General features: G+C 48.7%; 2 protein-coding genes across 6 annotated transcripts in view; one reads left to right on the top strand and one right to left on the bottom strand.

The window, feature by feature from the left end:
• Positions 1 to 21,529, top strand: part of TMEM184B (transmembrane protein 184B) — a 30,796-nt gene extending 9,267 nt beyond the window's left edge. For 2 of the 3 annotated variants that reach the window (XM_051628184.1, XM_051628193.1), the window contains exons 2-10: positions 3,995 to 4,255; positions 7,168 to 7,333; positions 10,695 to 10,785; positions 11,331 to 11,406; positions 14,683 to 14,774; positions 15,070 to 15,239; positions 16,479 to 16,673; positions 17,534 to 17,557; positions 18,491 to 21,529. In XM_051628184.1, the coding sequence (XP_051484144.1) occupies positions 4,055 to 4,255; positions 7,168 to 7,333; positions 10,695 to 10,785; positions 11,331 to 11,406; positions 14,683 to 14,774; positions 15,070 to 15,239; positions 16,479 to 16,673; positions 17,534 to 17,557; positions 18,491 to 18,732 (1,257 nt within the window). In that variant the 5' untranslated portion in view covers positions 3,995 to 4,054 and the 3' untranslated portion in view covers positions 18,733 to 21,529. The remainder of the gene's footprint in view (positions 1 to 3,994; positions 4,256 to 7,167; positions 7,334 to 10,694; positions 10,786 to 11,330; positions 11,407 to 14,682; positions 14,775 to 15,069; positions 15,240 to 16,478; positions 16,674 to 17,533; positions 17,558 to 18,490) is intronic. The other variant, XM_051628203.1, reaches the window with a different exon arrangement.
• Positions 21,530 to 22,820: 1,291 nt separating this feature from the next.
• Positions 22,821 to 26,243, bottom strand: MAFF (MAF bZIP transcription factor F). 3 transcript variants are annotated; one of them, XM_051608005.1, is made up of 3 exons: positions 26,119 to 26,243; positions 24,998 to 25,051; positions 22,821 to 24,910 (listed from the first exon to the last, which is right to left on the bottom strand). In XM_051608005.1, the coding sequence occupies exons 2-3, from the start codon at positions 25,031 to 25,033 to the stop codon at positions 24,497 to 24,499; spliced, it is 450 nt and encodes a 149-aa protein (XP_051463965.1). In that variant the 5' UTR covers positions 25,034 to 25,051; positions 26,119 to 26,243; the 3' UTR covers positions 22,821 to 24,496. The 3 variants fall into 3 exon arrangements, with proteins under 3 accessions (XP_051463965.1, XP_051463963.1, XP_051463966.1); XM_051608003.1 differs by having other exon boundaries at positions 26,195 to 26,228; XM_051608006.1 differs by lacking the exon at positions 26,119 to 26,243 and adding an exon at positions 25,263 to 26,105.
• Positions 26,244 to 26,554: the final 311 nt, after the last annotated feature.

Here is a 26,554-nt window from a genome sequence, read left to right as displayed (position 1 = left end):
GGCAGAAGCACTAATGGTTCATTAGGGATGGAGCTGTCATCTCTGCCTTCCTTGTTTGGGATTGTTGTGTATAGACCTCATGTGGACCTAAGGATTACCTGCAGCTTATGTAGCCCACATGCAGGAATTGTACCAGCTGATACATGGGTCCTGCAGCATTCCTGAAATACACCTAGGCCTGTGTCTGAAAGCTCTGTGTGTTTACCCAGATGTGCTGTTTTGTGCTCATGTTTCCAACGTTTTGGTGCTTTTCCTGCCTATCTGTTCTCCTGGCCCTGTTTGGGACATGCTTTATTGCAGGTTACCTCCGGGGGGAGCAAGTTAATCAGCTGGAGATGGGGAAAGCTTCAAGAGTGAAATTTGGAAGTGTTGAAATTTTTTCCTTTGAAATCTTCAAGAGAGACCTCCAGAAAGGGAGACTTGAGTGTGCAAGTAACTTTCCTCTCCCTTCAAGTTGAGGCAATGAGGTGGAGGTCAAAGAGATGGGCAAAGAAAAGAGGATATGGCAGAAGAGTAAGGGACTCTTCAAAATTTATTATGCATTAGATTAGTTTCATTTGTATTGCGTTGGTAATATAGGTTTCTAAATGTCCTTAATTTGCCATATGGTACTCTCAAGTGCCTTCCTCATGGTTTGGTACCTCGCAGTGCTGGGAACTGTATGGGCAGAGAACAAAAAGACAGTTGTCCCATGGAGCTTAAAATGCACAAGAAACAACAGAGAAATAGAGCCAGCTGGGAGGAGTACACAGAAAAGAGATCACCGCCAGCAGTCTAACCATTGTCAGGTTGTTGCCCTGCTAAAGCAGCAAAATGGGAGAATGGAGAAAATTGAGGTGAATGTGAAAGAGCTTTGTGGCTGTTGGAAAGAAGCTTTTTCCGTGGTCATGAGAGGAAACAGGAAGGTACGTGTTGTGGCACTGACATGGGCTGGAGGTAGGTGTTCGAGAAACAAGCATCAAAACACACTCACAGTGTCAGGTAAGAGGGAGGATGCTTCAGGGTGTTTACCAAGGCAGTGTGTTGGTGTGATGTGCTCCCAGGAACCACCTTGACTAGAAGCCTGTTCTGACGATGTGCTGGGCTTGTGTCCCCTTACGCAGTGTGACGGAGGCATCTCAGAAACAAGGCCTATAAAGAGAGTTGCTGTAGCTCACCCTCACAATGCTCTTTTTTTCCAAAGCCAAAGGCGGAGATAGCAGACTCTGAGCTGGTGGTAGTGAGCGGGCTGAAATCCAGTCACCTGGTTAAGGCTCAAATCCGCTATTACCTATTTCTTAAATGTAAATAATTGCTCTTACAGCTTCAGCTTCTTCCATACAGTAGTCTTTCATAATAGCTTTGTGCAGTGCTTGCACCTGTCGCTATATCAATGGTGTGCGTGACGTTAGGAGATTAGAAGGGATAATTTGGAAGTTATAAATTAATTTTGCAGATTCAGGAGAACAGTGTTCCTTCATGTTTCACTAGCAAGGAGATTGAACTGCAAGCTGATGCTTACAACCAATAAAAAGTATCAGCTGATTAAAAAGTTGTCCTCAGGAGAAACTCTGAGGAGTGGTTGGTGCTCATGGATTTTCTTTCAGAACGCCGTGCTGGAAGGAGTTATTAGTTTCAATGACTATGTGAATTAGAGGGGATTAGGTGAAGAATGATGCATAATGCTGTAAATAATGACAGTTGCTGTATAATCACAAGGGGGCAGTATTAAGGTTACATATACAACTTGAACTTCTAGGTGCCCTCCCTTCTGAATGTGTTACCCTTGTCACGTCAAAATACTGTTGGTAGCTTTTTGCTGTTTCAGCTTTTAAAATGACGTGTGCTGAGAAGCAGAGGAATTCCCTTTCAGATCTTCAGCTCTGCTGATGTTACCAGTGCTGCATTTGGGCCTGTACTGCCAGTGTGGTTTGATTAGCTGGAGCATGAAGCCCCAGGTCTTTCCCCTCCTGCTGCTGGTGGTCTGCAGTTGAGATCCTCTCCCCCATGAACTTGAGGAAATGCTTATCAGCTTCCTTTCTCGCTTAGCTCCCAAAGTGCACTGGGGTATGCAGGAATGCAGCTGGCTGGATTTTATTTAGAGCTAGGTTAACCACAGGTGCATCTGCTCTAATTTTATTTTAGATGTGCCCTTTGTGAGCACTCTCAGCACTGTGAGTGATCACTTCAGAAGACACTTGGGTAGAAAACTCTTTCTTCTCGAAGCATAAAAACCTTGCTGCCTTGTGAAATCTCCATCCAGCCTTTGTGCCTCCCAATTTTTAGACATAGTATAGATAACATAATGTGTGTGTGTGTGTATGCTTTGGCACTCAAAACTTAACAGTTACATTTTCCGTACTAATCAGGACTGGAAAGGAATTGCCCTTCAGTATGTGCAGTTATGGAAAGCTGTAACTCAGAGCAGGAATATTTTGGAAAGGCAATTCCTGGAAAGAACTAAGAAAAAACAAGTTTGACAGTTTTGTAAATTAAACCATAGTAGTTGTGCAGTTCCTTCTGTAGTAAGAGTGTATCTGCTTAAACAAACTCAGATATTTCCCAGGATATGGATTTGTTCTCTGGCCTCTGTGCACAAAAGTAGAAATGAGGTGGAATGTGGCGTAAATAACATTGGAGTGCTGTGCACCACTGATGCAAATGTGTGGTTTGAAAAAGCGTGTGCTGGAGGGGCCATTTGAGAACCTCAGTGTGCATGTGGAAATTATTTATTCCTGGCCCTCTGCTTTTACTATGAGCCTGTTCCCTGATATGTGCATATGTGATATGACCTGTCAGTAAATGACAGACTTGTCCTTCCCTGCTGCATCTGTAAACTGGACAATTGTTGACCTTTGTAAAGCCCTTTCCATCTGCTGATCTTAAAGGCCTGCAAAAGAGCTACATCTTGTGCTTTTACAGAAAGTGTATCCCCAGAATTATTAGGACGTTATCAGACAGAAGCAATATGCTGTTTCCCTTGATAAGTGTCTTTACTACAGCTGCATCAGAATCAGCTCTTGTAGTGGATGAAGCCAATGGCTGCCTGCTTGTGATCTTTAAGTGGATTATCTTCCTCCAATCCAGAGGTCGTATTAGAGCCTGCTTAGAAGCAAACTGAAAATAATAACTGCTTTAGATCTTGAACCTCCAAGAAATTGTTCTATCGAAAGAAAATAGCTTTTCCTCTGGAAAATGACCGAGGATCATACTGCTTTGAAGTCTTGCATATCCTTGTGTTCTGGGTGTGTTTTCATGGGTCAGCTGGCTTTTAAAAGCCAATCAGGTTAAATCCATGTCATGTAGAAAACAATACTAAGTTAGAATTAATGACAGGCTGGCTAAGTGTACCATACCATACAGTGTTTGGTAAAAGCATCACTTTCATGCTCTAGTGAGGAGAGCTTTTAGCGCATATCCTTCCAGGGAAGGCCCTTTGGGTGGAGTGTCATTTTCAGAATGGCTGTAGGAGAGGTGGGGATTACTTGATGGAGGGATAAGGATGCACTTCTTGCCCCCTTGCTGCACAGTGACACTTTGTGGTGCACGTTCTTGTGGCCTCCTGCTGCTTGTTCTGCTGCCTTCCCCATGAAGAAGATTAAGACTCTGACTTTTCAGGGCACAGCAGAGTAGTAATTGCTTTTGTAAAAAATAGAGCAGTTGACTTAGGTGTGCCTGTCATCTTCTGTATGAATGGTTTAGATACTGCCATCTTATCTCGGGTGAATGTTGTATTTGTCTTGTTCTTAAAATATTTTTCTTGCAGGAGCATGGTGACAATGGTGGTGGCAGTGTTCCGTGATCTTGGGGAGGTTGTGTTGTGAGTGGTAGAGAGGTTACTGAGTACCACATGATATGTTGTATTGTGAGGGGTGACAGTGGCAGACTTATCCAGGTCCTGTTCGTAAAGCATGTGAGCAGCCTAGTGAAAGGCATGTGAGAGATGAAAAGTACTGTTATGATCCTGAGTCCTTTCAGCTGGGTTCAATTGCTTTTTGGTTGTCTTCCTTGACAGATCTTGGCTCGTGAGTGACTCTTTAGCAATCCCAACTGGAACCTCACACCAAAAGGCACCATGATAGTGATGACTGACGTCGCTGCAGCCCCCAGACTGGGGTCAACTGTCGCCACTCCAGCTGTGTCTCCCAACTTCTCTTGGATGGCAGAGAATGGCAGCCCCACAGCTGTGGAGCAGCCAATATTCCTTATGACCACCGCTGCTCAGGCCATCTCAGGTTTCTTTGTATGGACAGCTTTGCTCATCACCTGCCATCAGGTAAAACCCCATCGCTTGTACTTCTCATCCTTTTCATTTCCCTACATGGAGGAGCACATACGATATACCCTGGCATATCTGTGCTAGATACAGCTCTGTGATCGGGTCTTGCAGACTTTGGAGTGGTAGCAGGACCTCTTCTTTTGGGTATAATGTATTATCTGTGCTGATCAAGGTGGCAACTATTATATGAAGGCCTTTTTCTGCCCAAGTTCAAATGGTTTCCATAATGTGAAAGGAGAGGAAAAGCAGGTGTAAAACATTTGGCCATCTCTTGAGTGTTTGCAGAAAGGTGTGTTATCTCAAGCCATCCTTTCCCAGGTCTTGTTGCTGAATCTCACCCTTTTGTTATTGTGTCAGCTGTTAGCTAAATGATGGTGGTCATCTGTTGTTTGACATACCTCCTTTGATCTTCCGTGCCAGTGGATTCCACACACTGAACTCTGCTGCGGAAAGGAGTAGCAGGAAATGTTTTATTTTAATTTTATTCCCCTCCCCTCTTTCTGGGGCAGGTGTCCTGGAAGCCAAATCAAGTCATATCCTGCATCCTGTTCTGCACCTCTCTTTCATGCGGTTGTCATGTGAACTGAAAAACAGTGGGGAAACGCAAGCCCTGTTATTTATCAACCTGTGTTTTGTACCTGTTGGTTTGTAGATTCTAGAGTGATGACTAGGATCTGGAAAACTACAGCCTATTGATGGAGCACAGGGGCTAGTGAAGTTAAAAGAATTGATTAGTCACCTGCAGTTTCACTAGCTTGGGTAACAATTACAAGTGCTATGAATCCTCCTGTTTCTGAGCACAAATTGATTGTCCACTCAGAGTAGGAAGAAATCTTTCCTCTGCAGTGTAGCATTGCACAGTTAGGCATTATTGCCCTTCTCCAAAGACTGGAGGTCAGTGCCAGAGAGTCACTGTTGATTGAAACATGCTGTTGTCCTGTTACAAGGCAGCAGTTCCTGTGCTTTTGTAGGCATACGGATTGCAGGGCTCTTGTGACATCCCAAGGGCAAAGCTTAGAGTCATCTGAACTCCAGTGTCAGCTGTCCCTGTGCTGGTTGAGGTGTGTCACTGGGATTATCACAAGGAAAAAATATCCCTATGGTTTGTTAGTTTATTTTCAACCTGTTCTCCTCAGGAAATGAGGCTTTTTGTGAGCTTCTTGTGGGATTGGGAGAGGAAACAGAATTATTTTGAGCCCTTCAGTCGATTTTGACCAGATCTGGCTAAGAGGCAGGGAGAGATGAGCAACAGACAGCTGGGGAGAGACAACCCCCTCCACCTTACAAGGGAAAAGTGAGAGCATCAATGTGTGCTTTGTTAGACCTTGGAGAATCCTCACAGCACCCCTAGATGCAGGGTGAAGCTTCAGAAAAATGTTTGTGTCTCTTCAGGCAGCAAAATTGGTCAGTTGTGAGGCACATATGTAATAAACTAGGTGTTATTAAGCAGCTTAGTGAGAGTTGCTGTACAGTGGCCTTGCCTCTGAAGAAGGTGCCCTCTTCTGACTCTCTGCCCAGCAGAGCGTACCCACAAGTCATAAAGTATTGCATTCAGTTTTGGTCCCCGCTCTACAAAAAGGATGTGGACAGAGAGGGTCCAGAGAAGGGCTACAAGGATGATCAGAGGACTGAAGGACCTGAAGAAGAAGTTGAGAAAACTGGGTTTGTTCACCCTTGAGAAAAGAAGACTTTGGGGAGACCTTATTACAATGCTTCAGTACTTAAAGGATGGCTACCAAGAAGATGGAGACTCCCTGTTTACAAGAAGTCACATGGAAAAAATAAGGGGTAATGGGCACAAGTTGCTCCTGGGAAGATTCCGATTGGACAGAAGAGGTACATTTTTCACCATGAGGACAATCAAACATGGGAATATTACCCCAAGGGAAGTGGTAGATTCCCTCGCATTGGGTAGTTTTATGTTTCGGCTTGACAGGGTGCTGAGCCGTCTCATATGAGCTATAGTATTACCTAAAAAGGTTGCACCAGATGATCCTTGAGGTCCTTTCCAACCTGGCATTCAATGATTCATGCCGAAGCTCTTGCTGTGTTATTAGGCCATTGCAGGAGTGGTGCTCATCTTCAGAGTATGCTTGTGGTCAATACCTTCCCCAGGAGGTGGGTATTCTGTGAAAAAGCATCTTAGGTGTGGGATTTAATGATGGCTGACAAACTGTGAGCAGTGTGAGTGGGCAGGGTGGGGACACTGCAGTCCCCTCAGCCAGTGACTTAGGGGGATTGGCATGTGTGCAGGCAGTGGAACAAAAGAAGCCATGTGGCTGTGTTGTTCCTTTGAGCACCCTGTGAGCTCAGTGCTCCCTTGATGGCTGGTGCTTCATGGCCTTGTTGTCACTGATGTGCAGATTGGCACTTTTTGAGCAGACAGGCTGTGGCTTATCAGCTCTTGGCAGTGCTGTGAGGGCCCTTGTAGGTTGTTTCAGGTGAAAGTTTCGAGAGCATCCAAAACTGCCAAGAGAGTGAGAGTGTTTATAGTGAGTGTGCGTGCCCTTTCCTTCTTCAGCGAAAAGCAGCCTGCTGTGTTGTGAATCTTAGGCACTTAAAACAGGATAGCAGCAATATGGGATTGCTAATTAGGAAAAAAAAAAAATTAAAAAAAAGAATATGGGCAAGGTGGCTGTGATAATAACAGTAAGTTAATTCTCTGAGAGAAACTAGTTTAGAAATGCTTCCACTTCCTTTTTCTCTCCTTCCCATGACCCTGCAAGCTAAGGGATTCCATATGATAACAGTGATTTCTTTGTTTAAGTCCATCATCTTGAGGCTGCTGGAGGCCGTCAAGAGATGATTCACTGAGTTTGTTTTTCCTGGCCCGGTCAACTCTAGAGTTCCACTTTCTCCTCTGTGTTCCATATACCGCTGATCCTGGTCTCCCCTCTCCCTCCTCTCAGATCTACATGCACCTTCGCTGCTATAGCTGCCCAAACGAGCAGCGCTACATTGTTCGGATCCTCTTCATTGTGCCCATTTACGCCTTTGACTCGTGGCTCAGTCTCCTGTTCTTCACCAATGACCAGTACTATGTTTACTTTGGCACAGTGCGGGACTGCTATGAAGGTAAGGAGGGGTCAGGCTGAAAATGGGGGAGGTGGGAAGAATTTTTGCTTCTGGTTGGGTACATGGAGAGAGCATCACTGTCACCTGCTGGGGCGGAGGTTTAAGGTGTGCCTCACTGGATGACCATGGCTTGGTTAGTGACTGAAAATCATGGAACCTTATGATGGTTTGGGTCAGGAAGGACCTCTAAAGATGATCTAGTGCAATGCCCCTGCCATGGGCTGGAACATCTGTTACTAGATGAGGTTGCTGAAAGCCCCATCCAACCTGACCCTCTCCCTCACTAGCCTCTGGACATGACAAGGTGGGGTGAGCTTTCCCTGTGATGTTCTGTAGAGGAAAGGTTTGATTTTCTTGAGTCCCTTGTTTCAGGAAGGTGTGAAGCCAAAAATCTGATTCTAGCTGTATGTTTAAATGAGATACTGTTTAGCTCCCGGTTCTTGGAACAGCACGCACTTAGCAGCCAAACTGGTGCTTTGTGCAGTTTTCTTGGTGCAATTTGTTAATGATGTATTCTTCTGGTCCCATCCAGTGGCCACTTGAGTGATCACGCAGGGTAGCACAGCTGCCACATCCTGGTGTTGGTGAGGTGTAAAATGCTTTGGAGTCCTGCAGGAGACAGGGTGCCGTGGTCAGGAGGAGTTACCAGTTGCTTCGGTTTTTATTATCTGCGGCAGATGATACCACTAGCATTTTCTGTGAGGGAAACAGTTACTCTCCAATAAATGCTATCTGAACTTCCATCCTGATCTCATCCAGAAAGGAGTCTTCTTACCTAGCAATGTGTTTTTGAGGACAATTTGTCACCATACCCTAATTAAATCAGAACTTGCAGGTGCAGTTGTTTTGGTGAGATCGGCATTGCAGAGAGGTGCCCCTGGCCCTGTGAACAAGTTAATCAGCAGAAGGGACCAGCAGGCCCTCCTTCACATCCACAACAATGCTCTGAAATGCAGCAGCAGATGGCAAACACTCACACGTGATTCAGAAGGCATCATTGTTTGAGCCTGAGGTTTTTTTTCCCCTCCTTCCCTGCCCCGCATGTGTGTGTAGGTCTAGCAGGAAGCCTGCTGCTCTGCGAAACTCCTCTCCTAGCAACAGCCAGTGTCCATCTGCCTCGCTTGCTTGGGGAGCTTGCAAGCATCTGAGTGTCTGCTCAGGAGGCAGCCCGTGCTACAGAGATCACCTCAGCACGCTGGGCTGCACAAAAAGACTGCAGGTGGAGGTGTAAGCACTTTTGGTCAGTAGATCCTCTCCCTTGCTTTTTCTGGGGACTACTTTGAAACAGCGTTTTTGTTCTCTGCCTTTCTTTGCCATCCACCTTGTAATTTCACTATTGGAAAGGTATTAGGTTGCAAAGTGGAGGGAACTCTGTTAGGGAACAGAAGGAGGAAGACCCTGTCAATACATTTTGAAAGCTGTCTTGGGTCATTTATGGGCAACATTTCATAGTGTGCGCTCTGGTGAGCGTATTTTGATGTCGCTCTTTCACATGACTGCTTCTGTACAAACCTGGGTGTCAGTAACACTAACAAGTTGCTTTCTTTTTTTTTTGTCATGCTGTCAAGAGCACCATCTGATGAATGTGGATCAGAAATGGGAGAAGAGGGTTTTTTTGCTAGTGTGGTGAGCTTTGATAGTTAGCACTCATTTGTTTTGAGGATGGAGGGGCAGATATTTCCCTCTCTTTTTTTTTTTAATTCCTCTGACGTCATCTCTTCACAAGTGCCTGTGGAATGGGCAGCTGGTATTGTAATGACCACATCAGAGGGCAGGGGTCACTGGAGTACAATAGGGAAAGCTCAGCTTTTCTTCCTCTGGGTGTTGGGAGCTGTCAGCTAAGTTGCAGGAAAATTGCAGGCAAAAGGGTTACCACAGTTATTTAAATAAGTTTTCCATGATTGGTGTTTTCTCTCCTAATTAAGGCTTTTGCAAAATTATTGCTGTGTGAACATACTTAACTATATTCAATAGCAAGGATTACAGATGGAACAACAATATCCCAATTACATACATAGAAGCAGGTATACAACTGGCTTTTATGTGCTGTAGTGTTATTGCCAGCTAGGCACATCTACAAGCCATAAATATAATGTTCTGAGACTGTGAGTGTTTTGGGGAGTGTTGAGTAACTCTTTTCCAGTGCATAGTTTGGATGCTTGTAGAAGAATTAAAGTTGATGTTTGTCTCTGACTTTGGAAGTCCATCCATATGGGAAAATTGACCTCAGGTCTAATAACTGGCTGCTTGGTGAAGTCAGCTTCTCAACTCTGTACATCATTAGGCCTTTGTTCTTATTTCAAAGTTCCCCAAGATATCTGTTTCCATCCTGAGTCATTTTCTCTTTGTATTATGTCAATGCTGGGGGCCAAAACTAAGATTTGGGTGTTGGTGTGTCCCAGGGAATGTCCAGCAACAGGCTATCATAGAAAATAACATTGAAAGAAGTGTCACCTGTTCTGTCCCTTTGTCCCAGCGCTGTATGTGGCAAACTTAAGGGAGTACAGTCCTTGACCTGAAAGGGTTCAACAGTGATTATAACAAGTCAAGAGAGACACAGATGACACATACAGTCTTACTCCGTGCATGATTAAGTGGGTTTGGATCCCATGAAAAGAGAACATGTCCGTAGTTATGGTGAGACCCCTCCTCACAGTGTCTGCATCTCAGTTTGTATGTCTCAGGAAAATTGACCCTTGCAAAGAATAAGCTGTGAGTCTGAGAAGCCTCTTCCTCATCTGTACCAGGTTGCTGGGGAAGGCAGAAAAGAGGTGGCCCCAGGACAAGGCTATTCCTTATACAAGAAACTTCAGCTTTCTAAGGAAGGACAGAGCCTGTTTTTCAAAAATCTCTAGATGTGAAAACAGAGTTTCACTGATTGGTTTAAACCCTCTTTTTCTCCAACTCTTATGTTTATCATCTGGTTACCTGGGAGAGAGAAATTGTTCATGACCTAAGAGGTTAAGTGCAGGAGATATGATATGGTTGATGGATCAGAGATAATTTTTCCAAATTATTTAGTACCAGTGTAATGTCCTGGAATAATGCACAGGAACCCTGTAAAGAATGGCATCTTCCAGATGCCAAGGAAAACAGAGACTGACCACAGTTTTAAATGGTCCTGTGACCCTTTTGGCATGAGTCACAGAGCTGGCTGGGGACCTTGGCCAAACTCCAGTTCAGATAGTCTTGTGAATGCTGAGGTAGGGTGATAAATGCAGTGAAAATAATCTGGAGTGCTTTGAAGGGAAAATTGCTGCATAAGCAGTCCCTGCTGGTGTTTGGTCTGTTGCCTGTACTCTTGGTCCTTGCACCTGTTTTGAAGTTGGTTGTCACTTTGCTCTGATTAATGTCTTTGCAGCCTTTGTAATATACAACTTTCTCAGCCTCTGCTATGAGTACTTGGGAGGGGAGAGCTCCATCATGTCTGAGATCAGAGGGAAACCAATTGAGTGAGTATTTATTGTGTGTACAGCATGACACTCTCTTCCTTCTGTGCCCATCATCCATGCCTCTATCTTTGCCTTAAAAAATCTGTGTCAGGTGGCAAATGTCTGCTGGGACTGAACAGCATGGGTGGTGATGATTTACTGGTACCCTGCTCTGAGACACATCAGGCTGATCACATCCTCTTAGGCAAGCTGGATTGATTCACAGCTTTTTGGACACTTGCCTACTCTTTTGTTTCTTTTCTTGTTCCCTTCTCCTTTAAATCTTTTCTGTCTTCAGTTGGTGGTGTGTGCTTTTGCTGGGATCTGTGTTTCTCCCCATGCTACTCAGTTAAAGAAAATAAAAAAGAAAAAGATTAGAGTGTGGAGTCAGGCTGTTGTTTAAAACACATCTCTGAAAGAGGATATGGCTGTAACTGGAATAATGGTCGGAGAAAGCACCAGTCCTGCAGCTTTACTTACAGAGAGGTAGACATAGAGGGTAGGAATCTTGCACTCTAGCCCAAGTCTTGCTTCTGAACCCTGTCATGTTATGTTGGCTCTTTCAGGTCCAGCTGTGTGTATGGGACTTGCTGCCTGTGGGGAAAGACCTATTCGATTGGATTCCTGAGGTTCTGCAAACAGGTATGAGCTGGGGAAACTGTGCCATCCTCCAGAAGTGAATGAAGTGAGAGAGAGGCCCACAGACTGCTGAGAAGAGAGGGTGTTGTGGGGTTGGTTGGTTTGTTTTGAATGATCTTAATGTTGTATATTCAACCCCACCTCAGGGAGACCTTAGCAGAACACCCAGTTTATCTCCTGGATCTGATGTTTGCCCTGGGAAGAAATTCTGATTTCCTCTTCCTTTTCTGGATTGCAGAGATCCCAACTTTAAGAAATTGACGTCTGTGTTGTGTTGCAGACACCCCACAGTTGTGTAACAGCCTCCTGAATTCCCAGGAGCTGTTCTGGTTTGGAGCTGAGGAGGAGGTGGAGGTTAAGCATGACACAAGGCTTTGTAGGAGGAACTGAGTATTGCTCACCATGCGTGTCTGTCTGTGCTGAATGGGGTATGTTGAGGAGGAGGGATGGGGGAGATCTAAACCCTGATACAGCCTTTGTCTGCTCACCTTGGTCAGTCACCTCTGGCTGCCCTGAAACAGAAGGTGAGTTTCCAGGCTTTGCTCACTTGCTAAATTGAACACATGAGGTTTCTCTGGAGGCAGCGTGAAGCAGTTCTGATTCTTTGAAAGGGCTCAGGTCATTGTAATTCCAGTCAGTGCGTCTAGGAATCCCTCTTGGCTTCTCTTCCACTTCATAACCTATCTTCTGTGTTTTAGGAACATCAAGGTACAACACAGGCTCATAGTAATATCCAGTGTTAATCTCTGCAGCACAATTGGCCTTTTTTAAAGGACCATATATTTGTTTTCTCTGTCTTGTTTGTCCCATATTCTGTCCTCATGGCTTTCCTGTTTCCTTTCCCCATACTTTATTTACTAATCTGCTCCCAGTGTGCTGCTTTGCCTGTTTCTCTTGGGCTTCATTTCTACACTGTTTGATTAGTTGCATTACTTACACTTTTTGCTCCTAATATGAACTTTTGTCTTTCAAATATGTTATAAGGAGATGTAACACCCATCAAGGTGAATGAGTGCTGGAGAAATAATTTCCTTTAGACCTCTTGTTTCTCACATCCCATGGCATCTGGCAGTTATCTCCACATGGGTCACACCTGGCTGTGTTTGGAAAGTTTTTCACAGCAATGAAGACTAGAAGCACTTTTTGAGGGGGTGGGGGGAAGAAGTTCTGCTGGCTTCCACAATCCTCAGCTCATTTGATAACACTGGCTTTGGTGAATATTTTTCTTTTTTTTTGCCACTATCTAGCAGCAATTCAGATTGCCTGCAAAGGTCAGGCCTGCCCTTTGCCATCTGCTAAGTCTGCTGTGTAGGCTGTGAGGGAGGTGTCTTGCAAAGGGGTATTTAAATATTTCCATCCTTCTTGGCTCAAGCTTAAATGTTGCCTCAGTGAGAAGTCTTTGACACCAAGACTCACTTTCTGGTACTCTAGGATTGCCGATTAAGACCTTTCAAGGCAAATTCCTGGGAAGGCTGGTGCAAAAGGGTAACAGAATTGCTGTCCTGTGTGGTATCCACCATTGTGATGATAAGGAAGAATAATATGCTGGAAGAAGTACCATGCCCATTTTATCCCTGTTCCCAGAATCACAGAATCATTCTGGTTGGAAAAGACCTTTAAGATCATAGAGTCCAACCAAGTCCAACAAGCCTAACTCTGCCAAGTCCAATGTTTAAACCATGTTCCCAAGCACCACATCTACACGTCTCTTAAACACCTCCAGAGATGGAGACTCAACCACCTCCCTGGGCAGCCTATTCCAGTGCTTAATTACTCCTTCAGTGAAATTTTTTTTCCTGATATCTAATCTAAACCTCCCCTGGCACAACTTGAGCCAGTTTCCTCTAGTCTTAGCATATCCAGCACTCCTGTTGCCACTACCACCACCTGCCTGTTTTCTGCTCTTTCCAGTCCCTTTTGTCCTGAAGGGATCTCTGTGTTAGAACCATTCCTTCTTTCCCTCTTCACTCCCACCCCAAGCTGTTCTCAGGCAGGTGCTTGCTGTGGGTCAGTCAATCTGCCTGCATTGCTTGAATCCTTCCAGCAGCTGGCTGGTGTGCTACTGGCTGCAGCGTAAAATCTGGCCAGTTTGTTTCCTTAAAGATGTCTTGATTAAGATTCTTTGCTGGTCCTGTGTCTGATGACTCTCATAGATGGGTCACACAACATCCATGCGCTTCTCGTATGCTGTAGCATCTTCTAGGGAAGCAACTAAAAATAGTATGTGGTTTGGATTGCAGGGAAATGGTTAAAACATCCCTAGATTTGAAGGAGGGGAAGCTCAGAGGACAGGGTTGTTTACAAATTAGCCTGACCTTTTCCAGTTCACATATTTACAGTGACTCACTAACTGGCATGTGCTGGGGTTTTTAATCTCCTTGAAGTCTTATGACCACTAACAAATTGTATCCAAAGCAATTATTCCTGTCTGGTTTTGCCTTCTTTCCATACACAGCCCTCCCTACACGTGTGCAGGTCAACACCTGCCCAGTCTCTTCCAGCTTCCTTCAAGGAGACATGGGTGACATTTTTAGGGTCACAGCCCTCTGCTGTCTTAGAACCTTGGAGTTCAACGTCTCCAGGAAGGTGAAGCATGGGATTGCTTTGAGAGAGGAAGAATTCCAAAAGAAGAAGTGATTTCTATTGGCAGAATGGATAGAGCTGATCACAATTTCTCTGGAGCCTTTGGGGAGATACAGTAAAGGTCATGAGGGTGACAACTGAATAGCACTTAATTTCTATCTGACAGCACACACTGGTGTGAATGCAAAATGCTGTAACGTGGTGGCAGCTGTAAAAGTTCCTCAGAGAGCTGGGTTCCCCTCCTATCCAGGGGACCATCTTGCCTACCTTTATGGCAACTATGGATTGGAGTTTTCTTCCCTTCCTGGTATTCCTTCGCTAAACTTGCTGTGTCCGTACCAAAGCACAGTGTGGGAATTTTTTGTTCTCAGGCCCTTACCATGCATAAATGTGCTGCAGCACAGCCTATGAAAGAGAATTCTAGAAGACAGTAGCTGAGCAGTTCCCAGAAGCAACCTAGACAGAGGCTTTTCTTTCTATCCTGGACAAAGAAATAGCACACACATTTCTTCTGAATCTCCCGTTATTTCCTGTTGGGTGCTACAGTCCTCAAACACGTTTGGTTAGCAAGCAGTGGGGTCAGACTTTGTTGGGGCTGGATCATGTCAGCTTGCTGTGCTGTTCTGGTGGAGACACTGTCATGGTGATCATTGGGGTACTCATCCTCTTGGATCTCCTGTCTTCTCATTCCTGCAGGCTACCCTGCAGTTCTGTGTGGTGAAGCCCCTCATGGCGATCAGCACAGTCATCCTTCAGGCCTTTGGCAAGTACCAGGATGGTGACTTTGAGTAAGTTTGTTTGTCTAGCAAGCATGTCTTGGCTGCCCCTTCTCTGCCCAGCTGTGCTTATGGTCTGTGTGTGTGCTGGGCCATGGAAAAAAAACGGGGACAACATGGGCTGAATATGCATGTGAGAAAAGAGGGCAGGGATAAGCCTGTTGGTTTCAGGATTTTTCTATCTCATTTTGGGGGAGGGAATGGGACAGGGAGGCAGGAAGGAAATGGAGTCTTAGAACTTCCCAGTGACAGCAAGGGGAAAAGATTATGCTGAAATTTTAGGCATTCACATGTCTTCTCTTTTCAGTGTAACCAGTGGCTACCTCTATGTGACGATCATCTACAACATCTCTGTCAGCCTGGCACTGTATGCCCTCTTCCTTTTCTACTTTGCCACACGTGAGCTGCTCAGTCCCTATAGCCCAGTCCTCAAGTTCTTCATGGTGAAGTCTGTCATCTTCCTGTCCTTCTGGCAAGGTGAGCAGCTTTTCCCTTGCCTTCGTAGGCACAAAGAGCTCTCTGCAGGGACTCAAATGCTAGAGTTGATAGAGCAGATACTGAGTAACAGCCAGAATGTCCTTCTGTATTGTTATTATAATTTTTTTTAATAGTGTGTCATTGTTTTTCTCTGTGAAACTTTTTCTGCCCATTTTCATCTTTGTTTCTATGCTCCTGAATACTCACTGTCCCTGTGTGTGTGTGCATGTGCATGTGCACACACACACATCTGCCTGGCGAAGTCAGCTGTTTGCATGAAGAGTTATTTGCATTCCCGGAACAATCATAAAGCACAAACTGCCAACATTTTATCTGCATGCTGCCATTTCATTGATTAAAGTGGCACATCTAAAGTTTTTTAGTAGCTTTTTTTTTTTTGGTACTTTATAAATAAAACTGTAATGGTGTGTCTGTGATTCATGTGAAGCAGCAAGCTGACTGAATGCCGCGTGTGCTGCCCCGGAGCCACCAGTCAGAGGAAGGACATTCAGGATACCTACATATGATGCAGAGGCACACTCAGAAAGCTGAAATTCCACCTAAGCTTAGTGCTTCTTACTAATTGGCTCTGAGCATTTCCCTGTTCAGTGCCCTACTTAAGTTTACTGAGGTGCACTTCAAAGACTAATCGAGAAGGAACTTAGGTGGAATTTAGGCTGTTGGAGTATGGCCCATCCTCCCTGTCTACAGGCAAACTAATAGGCTGTCTAGTTTATCATCTCAAGCCATCTGGTCACATGTTTTCTGCCTTCTCTGGAATACTTCAGCCACCTGGCTATAGACAGGGAGCAAAATCTTTCTTGGAACGTTGTATCAAAATCACTTTCTGCTTAAAAGAGAAGTTCTAATACTTTAATTTTTGCTCTAGCTAGTGGAAGTGCTGAGCTCACAGAAGTCCTGACTGAAATATCTGACTGCTTCTTACCCTTTTGGACTTAAATCCCACAGCAGCTAGTTCCACAAATTATGTGTCAGTTGAGAATAAAAGAGGGTCAGTGTTTGAACATTATTTGCCTGAACACATTTGTCTCGTTTATTCCTCTTTTCTATGTTGTACAGGTGAGTGTAGATGGGAATATCTAGCCCGCTTTGTTTGTAGCTCCTGCTTTGAATGGGTTTGCTTCTAGGACACACAGCACACACAGCTATTTCCATTCCTTACAGTTAGTATGTAGTCATGTTTTCTGCACATTTACATGAGCTCGTTGCTTTGTTTAGGGATGCTATTGGCCATCTTGGAAAAGTGTGGTGCCATCCCCAAAATCCACTCTGCCAGTGTGTCTGTGGGTGAAGGCACAGTAGCTGCTGGGTATCAGGACTTCATCATTTGCGTGGAGATGTTCTTTGCAGCCATCGCCCTGCGCCATGCCTTCACCTACAAGGTGTATGTGGACAAGAGACTTGATGCCCAAGGTAGGAAATATGCCAGTGCATATGGCCTGTCTGTTTGGGAGCCAGACTGGGTGGAGACTGGTCCCTCTGGCAGCCAGCGCACTGATATGACTCCCAACCTGAAGGCTTGGAAAATGTCACATCCCCTCCTCTGTGGTGTCTGAATTGTGCAACGGCTCTGCAGGGCAGAAACCTTGCCTGATTTGCATTGTTCCCTTTTCAGTTCCCCAGTATGCCACCCACGACAGCTTGTTGCAGACCTGAGGGCTTCAAGAAGTTGCATCCTTTTGGTATAGTGGGCTTGTCCTTCCTCCTGTCTCCCCAGAGGGGAACTCCATTGCTCCAGATTGTGCAAAGGACTGAAGACAGGAGGGACAGGGCCTGAAACAGGCTCTGTTTTGAATCTGGCTTGGGAAGATGAGGCTGTGCTTTGGCAATATGTTTGGCCTGGAGGAGGAGGATCTTCCTGTAACAACTTCGTGAGGGCTGGGCTGCTAGAAGTCTTATTCCAGGGAAGAGGGAGGTGAATGTTATCTCTAGGAAAAGAGGGTTCTCATGCCCAGACTATGCAAGTACATTCATTGTTCTGCAAATAAAGAGGTTCCTTCCTCCTGGGAGAGTCTGTGCTGGGGCATGGGAAGACAGCAGCCCTTGGGCAGGGTTTGTGTAGATGATCCCTCCATCTCAGCTAGCCCCAGAGGGTTTGGAAGGACAGTGGCCACAGATCTGTGGGTGATGAAAGGGTAAACTGCTGGCCAGTAGAGTGGGGTATGTTTTGGTGGTGGGTCTTCTCAGTTCTTGTTACTTCCTCTCTTTCTTTCTCTGTCTCTCTCCTCTCCCTTTTATCTCTCCCTTGCTTTGACCACTGGTCCCTGATGCAGCTGTTCCATCCTATGGGCCATACGGTAGGTACAGCATGCTCTGTGTGTTTGTCTCTTGTATTTTAACTGGGGTTGCTGTTCTGTCCTAATTCCCAGCCTGCCTACTGCCTGCTCTGTCCCTTGTTCCCCCTTCCTTGTGGGTCTGCAACTGGACTGCCTCACACAGCTGCTTTAGGGTTCTCTGGATCCTAAGTTAGAGAACTGTGGGCAGTGACATAATTGCTACAGATGTTCAGCATGCTTTCTGTCTTTTGGGGAGCTCATCCCCAGGACTGAGCAGAGCCAGAAGTCCACCCTGGAAACAGGATCTAGAAACCATGAGAAATGGCAGCTACTAGAAGGACACAGAGCCTTCCTTTGTGCTCAGCAATTGGGTGGGACAGTCTCTAACTGTTGCTTCCTTCACAGTATCACTGTGACACTCTCTACCCAGGAGGTGGTTCTGCCTCTAGCACTGCTTGTTCCCCTCCTTTGCGCTGCTTTCCACTTCTGGGTTCTCCTTCCTGTGGGCACTTCGGTATCGCCTGTCAGTCTGATTTCCAGTGAGAATGGCAAATGCCATTTCTCCTCTGTTTTTAGAATGTCCTCAGTTTTTGTCTTCTGAAACAATTTACAGGAGCACCTGCCTACCCGGCTGTCTTTATTGCACACCCAAGCCAGCACAGGTAGTGTGTAGCCAAGGTTGTCGCTGTGGCTACGTCCCATTCTCATGGCATGTCCCCTGTTTGACGCTGAGGCGGATTCACTTGGCTATCAGTGGCTAGATTTAGGAGCACTACTGGTAAAACTTGGCACCATTTGTGTGGCATTTCTCCAGCAGCTGCTTAAGGAAGTCTGTAGAGTAACTTCTGCTGGATCTAGGAGTGCCTGTTCCCTGTTTTCCTTACCTTTGTGTTAAGGGGTGTGTGGGAAGGCAGCAGTATTCTTCACTTCTCCCTTCCCATCTTACCCCGACAGGTCGCTGCGCTCCCATGAAGAGCATCTCCAGCAGCCTCAAGGAGACCATGAACCCCCATGACATTGTCCAAGATGCGATCCACAACTTCTCCCCAGCCTACCAGCAGTACACTCAGCAGTCGACGCTGGAGCACGGTCCCCCCTGGCGCAATGGCAGCCACATCATCTCACGCTCCCACAGCTGCTCGGGTGCCCGCGACAACGAGAAGACCCTCTTGCTGAGCTCCGATGATGAGTTCTAGGAGGGGGAGCTGCCAGCACAGGCTGTCATTTTCCTTTTTTGGTTGGGTTTTTTTTTTGTTATTTTTTTTAATTTATTGAAGCAGAAACGTGCAAGTCGTATCACTTCCTAGAGAGTGTAGATTGCAGAAGTGGGCACTTCCCATTGGCTTGTGTGGGTATGGACACAATGAGCAGTGTGGAGATGGGGGAATGGCCAGGACTCCATTCTCGAGCCCATTTCTTGCAGCAGCAATTGACTGGAATTAATTGAAGCAGAGCTCCAGGGTTTGGGGCTCTAGCCTCCCACACCTGCCTAGCTTGGTGTGGAGCATGACTGACCAGAGCCTGGAGTTGTGGCCAAAAATATTGTTGTTTGTTTTTTTCTCCAACTGGACAAGCTGACTGCTTTGTATTCCTCTTCCTGAGGTTGGTGTAGGCATAGTTTTATCCCCCGGCACCTTGGTACTAACATCTCTGTGATCCTTGGAAAATGGGATTAGGATGCCATGATTCCTGAGGACCAGACCAGAGATTGGTGTCTCTATAGCCACTGCCTTGAACATTTAGTCAGGAATATCTCTCCCCACCTCCTAAGCACCTGGTTGTGCAGTCCTGAACTTGAGTGAGCGAGGGGGAAAAAGGCAGGACTTTCTTCCTGTTCCTTCCCTCCCTGCATCCCCCCTGCTCCCCATCAAAGCTGGTGCTTGTTGAAGCTCAGCAGGGCTGGAATCACTGTCTCACAAGGGCAGGGTTTTCTAATCACCAGGTGTCCAGGCATCCCATTTCGCCTGCATTCTTGTGGTGAGAAGCCTCCCTGGAGGGTCTGTCTCCTGCTAAGAAGGCTGAGGACTGGCCATGATAGGTGGTGGAAGTTTGTAAAGCTTTGGCCCTTTCATCCCTCTTTGGAAAAGGAAGATATGTAAACTCTAAAGTGTTTTTTCTTCCTGTTTCCTGTCCCCCAGCAGTATAGCTGCCTCTCTTACAGGTGTGGATTGCACCAGGTAGCTGCCAGAGCAGGTCCTGGTGTCTCACAGATCACTCCCCCTGGTTGTCATCGCTGACTTTGACTTTCCCTGTGAGCTGCACAAGTTTTTGCCCTTAGGCAGGGATGTTGCACACTCCTCCTTTGCTTTTTTTATCTCCATAGGTGTTCTGGGCCTAACCAGAGCAGACTTGAAACCTGACCTGACCTGGCTGGTTAAAATTGTCCTTCTTAGTTTCCCAGGCTGCTGCTGCTGCAGCACGTATCACAGGTCCTGGTATCAAGGGTGGAGCCAGCAGCTATGGGAGTGGGAAAAGAAGCTTTCCCTTTCTTTTGTTGGATTTTGGATTGGCCCCATGGTATTTAGTCGAGCTGAAATTAAAATGACCCCTCTGTAGATCTATCTGGGGACCATGAAATGCCTCTTGCTTGCTTCAGATTGTTGAGGGGAGGTGGTGGGAGCCCATTTGAAGGCCATAGGTCAAATGCTCCTAGCAAGCAAGCAGCAGATTTGAGAGGTCAGAGCAAGCTGCTGTGTTCCTCTTGGCTGTAGTTTCTCTGTTCCTCTCCTGCTTTATGTCTACCCTGCCATCAGCAGACCTGTGTGTTTCCAGATTGCCCCTCGTTGCTCTGCTAGGAGCAGCAGGGTCTATTTTACTGCCTGGCCTTTACCTTTCCTCTTGCATCCCAAGCTCTGTCCTTGTGCATTCACTTTCTCGGAAATGACTGAGCGAAGAGCACCTTGTTTCCTCAGCGCCCCTGCCAGAAGTGTGTGGTCAGGAGCAGGGGGGAAAAAGGTTTGGAGAGGCAGGTTTGCTCCCTGCTGTGAGGGTAAGATAGAGTAAGGCTTTAGGAGAGTGTCTTTTTCCATACTCACCTTTCTAGGGGGAGCAGGGGGGAGCAACAGGGCTCTCTCTAGAGAGTTGGAGGCAGGGTCAGTGGATCCAACAGCTTCTGTGCTGCTGTAATTCCCCATTTGTACACATCCTGCAATGTCATGCAGTTACTGACTGCTTTTCAAAAACCTGTTGCTGCTTAAATGGACAGGCAATTGCTATCTGCCAGGCTTTGTGTGGGCTTGGTGTTAAACTCTTTTTCCTCATGCCATAAGCCTCCTGGAAGGCAGAGCTGAAGATTGGGCTTTCCTTCCATCTTCCACAGCTTTGATTAATAATCCTTTAGTGTGAGGGGTGTCCCTCTCTCTCTGAGGAAAGTGGAGCATGGGACATGATCCCTTCCTCCTCCCTTGCATTTGCAGGTCTTGATGATGTCCCAGTGTCATTTAACTGGTGACTCTCCCCAGCCTTTGTTGTGTTGGGTGGCCGAGATCTGAAACCTTTGGGCTTGCCCTGTTGAGCTTGAAGATGATCCAGGCTTGGGGAAGCATTTTTTTAAAATTACTTTGAATGTATGCTGCATATATATATACTGTGCAGAGGATCTGGATATTCTCAAAGCTTCCTGTATGTAGTGGTTTAAAGTATAAATAACCCTTTTGCACTAGCTGCCTTTGGAAAAGCCTGATGAAGAACTAGCACCCAAACAACAGCCAGATGCCATGCATTATAATTTTTTATATATATATATTTTTAACACCACACAAAATCATATCTGAGCTTCCTGCACTCCCTCACAACAGGTAAGTGCCAGAGCAAGGACTGGCTCCGATGCCACTCTGGTTTGGAGGAACAAATGTAAGACCCAGAGCTTGAGACCAAGGCATCCATGGTCTTGCAGGTCTGCTTGCAGTAGCCCAGGGCCCCAACAAACATGTTAGTTCCTGGAGTAGGCCCTTGGAGCTGCTCTCCCTCACCTGCTTCCCCTTTCCTTCCTTCCTTCCTTCCTTCTTGTTTACCGTGTAACATACCCATGGGATTTGTTTCTTCTTTTTCCATATAGAGTAGTTCTTTGTATATAAACAACTGGAAAAAAAAATGTATGATAAATAAGACAGAGTCACCTAGTTTTGTACCTATTGTGTTTAACTGATGTGAGCTCAGCGACAAGCCGCTCTCTATTTTGGTCTTTGTGACGTTATACTCTGCAGAAATGAGCAAATATGACAAATAAAAATAATAGAGATAATATAGATTGTACCTAAGCTGCCTCTGTGTGGTGCTGTCTGGGTAATTTCTCTGAACTGATTTTGAGTTTTCGCTTGTTGCACAAGGCCCTGGCTTAGTGGGACAGTCTGTCTTCTCCTAGTCCTTTTCTAAAGAGGAAAGTTTCACACTGTGTACGCAGGAGCTGATGGAGAAGCAGCTGCAGCAGCGTGAGGCCAAGACATGCCTGATGGCCCCTAGCAGGAGTAAAACCCATTTGCCAAAAAGCTGGAGTAGAGGTGAGTCCTGATCTTGGGTGCTCAGTGTGAAGCCTGTGGGAGAAAAAAGCCGCTTCCTCTCACACAGGCCCCAGCAAAGAGCAGCTCTGGGATTTTCTTCTGTGAACAGGGGCAGGGCTGGGGCAGTTTGCAGTGTCAAGAGGGAATGTAAAACCCAGAACCACCCTGTGAGTGCTGCAGGCTGCCGGGAGGCTGAGATGTGGCCCACCTGGGCATCAGGGAACATGCTCATGACTTCCACCTCAGCTCCAAGGAAGGGTGGCTTTTCCTTACAGGGGAGGTTGGGCTTCACCTCCAAGTAAGATGTCTGCCACACTTCCTTCCCCTTCTGCTACCCACGGATACAAGCTCCCTGCTTTCCTCCTTGCTCTTCCCAAGTCAGGCAGTAAGGTCACACAGCAGCTAAGTTTTTGGGTAGAGCTGCCCTAATTGCACCTGCCCCTCCTCCTGCACTGATCTGACGAGGGCAGCCTGGAGGGAAATTTTCTAGCAAAAAAAATGATCTTGCCTTGCAAAAGTTGGTTCAGCACAGTGAGGCTCCTGAAAGCAAGCACTTTTTGGGGGTGACATTCGGCATAAAGCTTGCTTACCAAGCCCTGCCAGAGACCATAAATCTATGACTCTAAAAAGTCAGGAACTGTCCCCCATCCCGTCTTTTCCGGACACGTTCTTGAACATGTCTTGCAGCAAAGCTAACGGGAGCTTGAAAACCTGGTCTCACTGTGACACAGCTCTGTCCCCCAATTCAAGAACAATCAAACACACTCCAGCTGTGGAAAAAAAAAAAAAAAAAAAAGAACTGGCTTTATTTGTAAAGTCTACAAAATACAGAGGAGTCGGGTAAGGACACATACTGTAAGTCAGAAAATAAATATTTTTTGCTCTATATAAGATAAAATGTGATTTGCATATATAAAATATAAAGTACAGCTCTGTACCAACATCCTGGCTGTGCCGAGAGGCGGAATGGCAAAGAGGACGTGAAAATAACTTACATTCGTGCAATAAATAAACCCAAGAGGAGTTGGGGTGGGGGGATGCGAACCACAGTGCCCCCTCCACGAGTGGGGGGGGCCTCTCTCCAGGGAGGGATGGAGGCTGCAGCCGAGGGCGGCTGGCGTAGCAATGCCCAGGCAGGGGCTGAAAGGGGGGGGGGACGGGGATCATCTACAGTGGCAGATGCCAGGAAGGTTCTTGCCTCCTGTCTACATCCCCCACGCTGCCCACATTTAGCAAACCTGACTCTTCTTCAGCATTTCAGCCTGTTGAAGAGCCGGTTGTCCCACATGGGTGTCCAAGCTGGAGGAAAACCAAAGGGAGGAGCTTACCTGCCTGCCAGGCTGCTCCCAGGAGCAAAGACGGTCTCCACCCCTGCTTCCTACCTCCTGCACCTCCACCCCTCTCTCAGCCTCCGCAGCTCTGGTTCTCAGGAGTCAAGAGCACCTTTCCATAGGCTTTGTAGGCAGTGGGGCACCAGGGAGTTCTTGGTGGGGCCAAACAAGCCAGACTGCACTGAGCAAAACACTGTTTATCTCTGCTCCAGCTGCCTCCACTTCCTTCCTGCCAGTGCTGCTGCATTTCACTGAGCTGACCAAGCTGAGCATTCCATAGGCAGGAAGAGGCGTGAAGGATGTGCGTGATGGAGATAAAATAGCACCACTCTTCTCCCCTTGGTGTACAACAGCCTGGACAGACCCAGTTATGTTCCCCAGCTCTCCCCTGCCTGAGGGTCCTTCCTCCATCACCATGACCTCTAAGCTCCCCAGGCACCACAGGCTGCCACAGCACTTTTCCCCATCTAGTTCCCCCTTACCAGGCACCAACTTGTAGCCACTTTCTCTCATCCTCTGACCTTCTGCCTTCCCTCACCATCTCCATCTGCAGAGGCTCCAGCCCTGCTGCTACCCCCCTCCCTGCTCCAGCCATGGTTCAAGTTGCAGAGCCAATTGCCAACCCTCCTCTCCATTGTATCCCTTCTGCCTCTCGCTGCAAAACCTCTCTCCCTGTTCCCCACCCTGACCCTTGCTCCTGGGAGTGCCCAGCCCACACACAGCTCTGCAGTGTCCTCCTCCCCAAAAATAAAGGGGCACCTGGTGTTTTCCTGCCAGCTTGGAGCCATAGGACACTTCCCCACTGCTGCCTGTGTGGGCTCACCCTCTCTTGCCTGTGCACCCCAGAGTGAAGGGTGTCTGGCCAGGGGGTCTGCATTGAGGGATGGGACTGGGTCAGAGGGGAGGGGGCTGTGGGGCTTTGGGGGCCACCAGTGGTGTCCTGTCCTCTGCTCCAGCACCCACACTGCAGCAGCTCTCCCTACATGGAGGAGCTGGAGGTCAAGGAAGGTGAGAAGGAGGATTTCAGGCACAGGTCCCAGTGGGAAGGAAATCAGGGAGGGTAGAGGAAAGGTTTTGGGGAGGAAGGCACCCCAAGGGGACCATGCCCAGCGGGGGAACGGAGGCCGACACTAGGAATAGGCAGCCTGGTTGGTGCCGGACTTGACGATGGTGATGACGCTGGCGGTGGCCACCTTGGCGGTGGGCCCGTGGGTGGCCACGCTGCGGGCGAAGCCCTGCAGGGCCTCGTACTTGCCACGGAGGGTGTCGAGCTCCAGGCGCATGGCAGCATTCTCCCGGGCCAGCTTGTCCACCTCCCACTCCAGCTCCATCTTCTGCTTCTGCAGCTCTTCCTTCTGGCAGACGCGCTTCACCCGGCAGCTGGCGGCGTAGCCCCGGTTCTTCAGCGTCCGCCGGCGCTGCTTCAGCCTCGCCACCTCCTCCTTGGAGAGGCCCCGCAGGTGGTGGTTGAGCTCCCGCACCGACAGCCCCATCAGCTCCTCGTCCGACAACAGCGGCGTGTTCTCCCCCAGCTCCCTCTTCACCTGCCGGAGAGAGGGGGGGGTCACCTGAAGACCCCGGAAACCAGGCCCCTGCCCCCCACAAAGCCTCAAAGCCCTGCTGGTGCTCACCTTCAGGGCCTTGCTGGAGAGCCCGTCCGCAGCCATCCTTGTGTCACGCTGGCCCTGTCAAGCACCCAGGAGAAAAGCCAGTTAGTGCCTGCCTGTGCCCCCCGCCTGGGCACCCAGGGCACCAGCTCTGCCGGCCCCGCGCCCACATCCCCCCCACCAGCTGCGGGATTCACCCCTACTGCCTTAAAATAAAAAGCACGTAGTGCTAATAATTATAGTAATAGTAATCATGACTGCAAAAAGTAAGGACGGGGGAAAGGTGGACCTCTCATCCCTCCTTCATCCTGCCCCGAAGTGGCAGGGATGCCGTCCTGCCCAAGGGATCAGGAACGCCCCAGGCCAGCGGCGGGGAGGCCCAGGCTGCCCCCCCGGGGGAGGAAACCGTGGCGAGATCCGCCCGAGGCTGAAAAGAAAGTGAAAGCAGCGGCAGCCCCACGGGGTCAAGCCACGGCCAAGTCCCCCAGCCGGGACCCCGTGGAGGTGCCGCCCGCGGCGGGCACCGCGGCTCCCGCGCGGGGCTCGGGGGTGGGTGCGCAGGCTGCGGGGCGGAGGGGCCGGGGCAGCGGCCACGCAGCGCGGGCGGGCGAGAAGTGGCCTCCCCGTGATTCAGCACCGCGGGGGGAAAAGCCACCCAAGCGGAGCCCGTCCCCTGTCCCCTCGCCGGTGTCCCGGGGTAGGAGAAGGGGTAACGGAGAGGGAATCAAGGGGAGGGCGGGCAGATCGGGCGGCACCCCAGGAGCCTCTCCCACCTCGGGGAGCGTCCTTCCCACCTCGGGGAGCCCCCTCGGAGGGGCAACGGGAGTGCCCCGCGGAGAGGCGGGGGGCGGCGGGGAAGGTGGAGCCGGGCCGGCTGGAAGCTGATGCAATCCGGGCCGGCGAGCCGGAGGAGCGGGGCTCCCGCCGAGCGGTGGCCGCGGCTCGGGAGGCCAGCGCGGACGGCTCCCGGACCCCCACCCCCGTCCCGCCACCTTCCCCAGCCCCGGTCCCGACGGCGGGAAAGCGGCCTCCAAGTCAGAGCCGGACTCCGCCACCCTCCTCCGCGGAGACGCCCCAGCGGGGGGGGGGGTGGGGGTACGGATCGCATCTCTCCCCCCGCCGCCGCGTCCCGTCCCGTCCCTTACCGGGGGCTGCGCTGGTCCCGCGGGGCCGCGGCGGGTCGGGCGGCGCCTCCAGCCCCGCTGCGCCGCGATTACTCACCCGCGGATTCTTTTCATTCATAAAAACACAGTCATGCGGTGACGTCACCCCCGCCTCGCCCCGCCTCGCCCCGCCCCGCCCCGCCCCGCCCCGCCTCCCCTCGCCGCCGCGGGCGGGGCCTGCTCTTAAAGCGACCGCGCTGCCGCCTTTCCCGCCCCGCCCGGGGACACCCCCGCCCCGCACGCCGACAGAGGAACCAACGCGCCGCTCGACGAATACAGACACTGCCCGAAACCTGCTGCTGTGTCCCCAGATTTCGGGGCGACCCCTGCCCCAGGAGCCCACCAGCCCCACCCCGCGGAACGGGCCGCTGAAGGGCGCGCCCCCCCCCGCCCCTCTCGAAGATGGCGCCCGCTGCTT

Source organism: Apus apus, chromosome 1 (assembly GCF_020740795.1).
Source record: "Apus apus isolate bApuApu2 chromosome 1, bApuApu2.pri.cur, whole genome shotgun sequence".
NCBI classification, from domain to species: Eukaryota; Metazoa; Chordata; class Aves; order Apodiformes; family Apodidae; genus Apus; species Apus apus.
Note: the sequence above shows the minus strand (reverse complement) of the source record. Positions and strands in the feature narration are given on the sequence as shown.